The sequence below is a fragment of the Oncorhynchus mykiss genome, chromosome 7 (assembly GCF_057628025.1).
Source record: "Oncorhynchus mykiss isolate SJ-2025 chromosome 7, ASM5762802v1, whole genome shotgun sequence".
Taxonomy (NCBI): domain Eukaryota; kingdom Metazoa; phylum Chordata; class Actinopteri; order Salmoniformes; family Salmonidae; genus Oncorhynchus; species Oncorhynchus mykiss.
The window spans coordinates 16295197-16301091 of record NC_143028.1 but is presented as its reverse complement, the minus strand read 5'-3'; the positions used below and the strand labels follow the sequence as shown (position 1 = coordinate 16301091).

General features: G+C 41.7%; 1 protein-coding gene across 1 annotated transcript; it reads right to left on the bottom strand.

Moving 5' to 3' along the window:
* Window positions 1–21: 21 nt before the first annotated feature.
* LOC110527492 (cytochrome P450 20A1) lies at window positions 22–5891 on the bottom strand. Its single transcript, XM_021608804.3, has 13 exons — window positions 5168–5891; window positions 4757–4806; window positions 4320–4486; window positions 3936–4081; window positions 3346–3513; window positions 3166–3244; window positions 2333–2445; window positions 2125–2179; window positions 1826–1946; window positions 1402–1513; window positions 1191–1255; window positions 1010–1099; window positions 22–806 (listed from the first exon to the last, which is right to left on the bottom strand). Exons 1-13 carry the CDS (start codon window positions 5237–5239, stop codon window positions 656–658), a joined length of 1389 nt encoding a protein of 462 aa, XP_021464479.3. The 5' UTR covers window positions 5240–5891; the 3' UTR covers window positions 22–655.
* Window positions 5892–5895: the final 4 nt, after the last annotated feature.

The following is a 5895-nucleotide window of genomic DNA, read 5'->3' as shown; positions in this document are numbered from 1 at the left end:
AAACAATAGCACCTGGAAAAAGGCTGTTAATAATATTATTTTTTATTTTAAACAACCAATGCTAAAGTAGCGATACAGGGGAAACAGGGCTGGGGATTGAACCAGAGACCCTGCAGATACAGAGTGAGCACTTGTTGATAATAATGGCCAAGATGTCTTAAAGGTGGCGAGATATGCTCAAAACAGTGGGGCTGCAACAAATGTGCAAAATATTATATTCCTATCCTAACACAAGGGTAGTGTAAACTTTATTTTAAAAATGAACTGTCAAAAATGCCATATATCTGGGGGAGTGGGGACCACGTGCTTTGGAAGGCAGTTCAGCTGGAATGTTGGTTTAAGGCAAGGTTTAAGACAATTCATCAATGGTCATGGAACTTAAAGATAGGTACTGATCCTCATATTGAAATAGGCAGAACAAAAAGCTACTTCAGGTGGTAGCTCAAATGACGAGTCGCCATTGGCAATGACTTGAGCTAATCAAAACCATGTTCAAGAGCTCACTGACAAATAGCCCTACAAAGCGCGGCATCATGTTTAAAGTTATTTTAACAGTTCCACTCGGTCTAGAATCTAGGCTAACTGACAAGCACCATCCCAAATAACACAGTTCCTCTTCCACAGATGGAGTTTGAGACAAATGTCCACTGTTAGTTTAGCTTCTTCTGCTCACAGTGATCCATGTGTCATCTTTAGGCGTTGACACCAGCTCAGATCTGGCCTCTACCACCTGTCCCTTTACCTGATGCAGCTTCAGTTGGCGCACTACAGTGCTGAGGACGACAGTGGCCACTGTGTATGCAAACCTGAAAGGTGGTATAAAAAGTTAGTAACAAGCCCACGTCCTCCTTTGCCTGGTAGTGACACTCCCTCTCCTTTCCTTTGATGTTGTCGAAGAAATATGGTAAAACTGTATAAGAAGTTGCTCCTGTGTAATTACAACTAGAAAAGGCCCTAGCCACTTGGTTAACCTCAAGTGCACGCCACTATCCTTTCCCATCCCCGTTACCTCAGCTCAGGACAGGCCTGGCTCCCTGAGAATCCAAGCAGAGAGAAGCTTTTCCTGGCTGAATCTTCTGTGAATCGATCTGGGTCAAACCTGGATGAACAAAGTGCAAGAATTCAAAATCGGTACCAAAAAATCCAGCAAAAATCGTCCCTTTAGTTGGCAAAAATACATATGAACAGACTTGTAGGGACGGCTCCAGGTGTCTGCATCCTGTAGGACTACCCCAAGGGCATAGATCACCAGTGTCTAAAATAAACATAGGAATAAAGTGTTTTCATCATTCACTTTAAACTTCAAAATTCGGTTAATTTTACATCCACAAGCACTTGTTGACAGTGACAGTGAGATGTGGATAATAAAGGGACTAAGTAGGGAAGAGGAGAATAAGATACCTCTTTAGGAATAATGTGCTGATCGACTTTCCCTTCATTTTCCTGGAGCTGGGCTGCGATGGGCGTCAGTTTGGCTGTCCGCACAGTCTCGTTCAAAACCTGCTGGAAGTACCTATAGTATAGAAGATACATTTTATAATGCCTATCAAATGCATCTATAAATATTCCTTGAAGACATGTCACCATGAAGATACCATGAGGATACCTGCCCCTTCTGCTGTGACCGACCAGGGTTCGAACCCGGGTGTCATGTGGGCCACAAGGCTGTTAGCCCCTGTTAGCTTAGGCATTAGCTCAGGAAGCTCACACCAGTCTTCAGGTCTCATATAAGGTACTCATCATGCAAGAGTGGATCTGAAACACCTCTATTACACTGCATCACATCGTTGATGTTATTTGGATGTCAGACAGAGTCAGAGGTCACCTGAGCTGTGGGATATTATCCAGAGAAACAGGCTCAGAGCCCAGAACATCCTCCAGCTCCTGATGCAGCTTCTCCTGAACTTCCTCTGACGTGGACAGGAAGTGTACTGCCCAGATGCACACTGGGAAAATATTACAACCACAAAGAGAAACATCAACAGTTTGAGAGAAAGATTTTCTGACAGAATACTAACCAAATGTATGATTTTATTCGTTCAGAAAAAAATGACGATTGGATACACCATAAAAGCTGCAAGTTCTAACGTAGATAGGCATAATCTATTTATTACTAGTACTCACAATTAGCTGTGATGACACAACCTGCCAGTGTGAACACCATGCTGTCCTCCATCACCTACAAAAGAGAAACAATGAAAACAATAATTAATTAAAACGAAAGTAGGATGAAAGTTTTATTTTCCTCTACATGTGAGTAACAGCAACAGGAGGCTCTATGCTCTGCCCCAATGAGCCTATTCTCCTTATAATCAAGGAATCTGTGCATCACCTGTCTATCTGTGAGGTTGGACTGGAGAAGAGCGTCCACAAACGCTGTCTGGCTCCTTTGTCCTTTCCTGTCTTTAGCCACAGACATCAGCACTGTTTCCATTTCTGCCAGTGCTGTAAACAAACATAATGTACTTAGCATGAAGACAGAATTTATACACATAGGGAGATACTCTAACAATCTATTTTTTTATTTCAGATACATTCAGTAAGGAAGTGGAAGTTCTCTTAAAACCTGTCTAGGACTGGGGTTCCACTAGAGGAACCAACAGCCAATGAAATTGCAGGGCGTCAAATATAAATCAACAGAAATCTCATAAATCTAATTCAGCAAACATAAGTATTAGGCACCATTTTAAAAGGTAAAATTCTCATTAATCCAGCCACAGTGTCTGATTTCAAAAATGCTTTACAGCGAAAGCTCCACAAACGATTATGTTAGGTCACCACCAACTCACAGAAAAACCCAGCCATTTTTCCAGCCAAAGAGAGGAGTCACAAAAAGCACAAATATAGATAAAATGAATCACTAACCTTTGATGATCTTCATCAGATGACACTCATAGGACTTCATGTTACACAATACATGTATGTTTTGTTCGGTACATTTCATATTTATATCCAAAACTCTTATTTTACATTGGCGTGTTAGGCTCAGTAGTTCCAAAACATGCAGTGATATTGCAGAGAGCCACATAAATTCACAGAAATACTCATAATAAATGTTGATGAAAATACAACTATTATACATGGAACTTTAGATACACTTCTCCTTAATGCTGAGATGTACAGGTAAGACATATGATCTATAGCAGTGAACTAGTTCTCACTCACCGCTCTCATAGTGTTCCTTTCTGATGGAGCTCTTCTCCATGGAACCGTCCAAATAGCCTTTTCCGATCTCCGACCAGATCTGACAAGTAAAGGGAATTATCAGTGAAAATCTGCAAACACAGGTCGTAATGGGCATCTTTTCACCAGAAACGGTGACTTTAAATATGACTGCTCACTCACTGCCTCGTGGTTCTTTCGGAAGCCGATGACTTCAGCATCATTCCGGAAGCGGTCACCCAGAGCGAGTTGAGTGACAGCCTTCATGGCCAATCCTAGCAGATGGGCACAGAGGGGTGTGTGCTGGTCCTTAGGGAAAGACTTCCACTTCCCCACTAACTCCTCCACCAGCTAGAACAGGACAGAAAGGGTGGGAGGGAGACAGAGAGTGTGTGTCAATGGGAAAGGGGGATACCTAGTCAGTTGTCTAACTGAACGCATTCAACTGAAATGTGTCTTCTGCATTTAACCCAACCCCTCTGAATCAGAGAGGTGTGGGGAAGCTGCCTTAATCGATATCCACGTCTTCGGCGCCGGGCAGAACAACAGATTTTTACCTTGTCAGCTCAGGGATTCGATCCAGCAACCTTCCAGTTACTGGCCCAACAATCTAACTACTAGGCTACCAAACTTTAACATCCCAGGGAAGTGAGCACAAAAAGCTTTTGAGTAAACAAATACTAAATGGATACACAAAAACATAAGAAAATATTGCAGAATAATACAGCCAAATATTAAAAACGGCCAAATGAGCCATTGTGTAAGAGGCAAACCTTCAGCAGCAGGGGAAAGTTTTCCTTCAGGGTGTTGTTGACGGCACTCTCATACAACTTTTTCCTCATTACAGCCTCTGTGGCCCCTCCACCCATTCCTGACTGGTACCCTAGCAACGACTTCAGCATTGTCTCAAATGAGTCCGCTACAAAGTAAGGATAGAAGATGTCACAGTGGAAAACATGTTACTGTTTCTTAATTTCAAAACAACACTGTACATGTAAAACAGAAATCACCTGAATCTGTTACAACGTCTATCTATACCTGCATTCCACTTAGAATGGTGCAATCGTTTAAGCATGCATTTTAAATGGTATGTTAGTAGGGACAGAGCACCTGTTTCCCTTTCCTCCCAATAGTTTCCCTCCCTCCCCAGTACGCACTAGTCCTGTTGGGGTTGATGTGCTGCCGTAGCTGGTCCACTGAACCCAAGCTGACCACAGGGCGTCCTCCAAACCAGAAGGATGCCACAGGACCAAACTGTCCATGTAGACAAGCCAGGAACTCATGCAGACTGCCTTGGTTCACTATGTCTTGTATATTTCCATCCCTAGATTAAGAAAATGAGACAAACAAACCAATATGAACCTAGGTCAGGCCAAGGCCCGTATCCAGAAAGCTTCTCAGTGTATGCTGATCTAGGATCAGTTTTGCCGTTTATATGGAGATGAATAGACAGGGGGATCTGATTCTGGATCAGTACTCCTACAGAGACGCTTTATAAATACAGGCTCAGGTCAAGTGTGGTGACCTTACCTGAGTGCTAAAGAGAGACAGTACTTAGAAAGTTGTAAAACACATCTGGTCATAGGCTACTCACTTCTCTTCTGTAGGGTTGAGACCTGGTATACCAGAAGCGCTTCTTGATGACTTGATAAAAAAATGAATCAAGTATGTTACTTTCAGTTTCAAGAGAGACATAGCATAAAGTAAACATGACAATAAATGGTGTGGGGTTTACATATTTACAAGTCCATGGCAGTAACCTCCAAAAACGTGAGCTTTGAAAAAAATATTTGTCCACTCCTTTGCCATATGTTTTACAATTCACTTAAACTGCTGAAACATTTGAGTACTAAAGGTAGATACATTAAATGTCCAGGGATTTTTTTAACTGTCATGTCACTGTAAAACTGTGCACAGAGTTATCAGTTTACACGTAGCTAGTAATGACATGGGTGACATACGATGTTACAAATATTGGCTGATATAAGCACAGGCATTGACTTACTGGATACAAATAGAGGACTGCGCCAACCAGAATGATGACAAAAGTCACTGCAAATATCGCAAAGTCCAGCATGTTTGCTGATGTTACTCAAAAAAACGTTTAGATAGATAGCTAAAGAAATTCTATGCATACAATATAGCGACCACGTCTACGGTAGACTCATCACTCCGTGTTCTACTGCAAAGCCTGCACAGTCAGTGAGGCTAGAGCAATGCATCTCAGAGCGCATGGCTAAATCAGAATGCACAGAAGCAGATAAAATCTAACTACAAAACATTTAGTAGTTTTGGGGAGGAAGCAATGGTCCATTTCCCAAAATTATGAACAGCACACTTATATTCTGGGCAATGACAAAAGTGTCGGTAGATCATAAGTACGAGAGCAGATAGAGGAGAGCAGATACAGTTTTAGTATCTTAATTTGATCACCCTGTTGCAAGAGAACACTTGTAGTGTATTTTAGGCTTAAAAAGGCTTCTGAAGTTTGTAATATTTCCACTTTAAAACTTCTGACTTGATTTTCCCTTACAATAAAAAATGAAATAAATAAACCCCTACAAAAAATGGCCATTAATTATAACCCCCATCAGTGGCGATTTTAGCATGTAAATCTCCGTGTGACAAAAAAAAATCAAATGTGGGATGCATGCCAGCAAAGCAGCTACACAACACAACACTAAACAGTACATTGATTGCACTATACAACTGCGGAGCCTAGTCAGGCCGCGA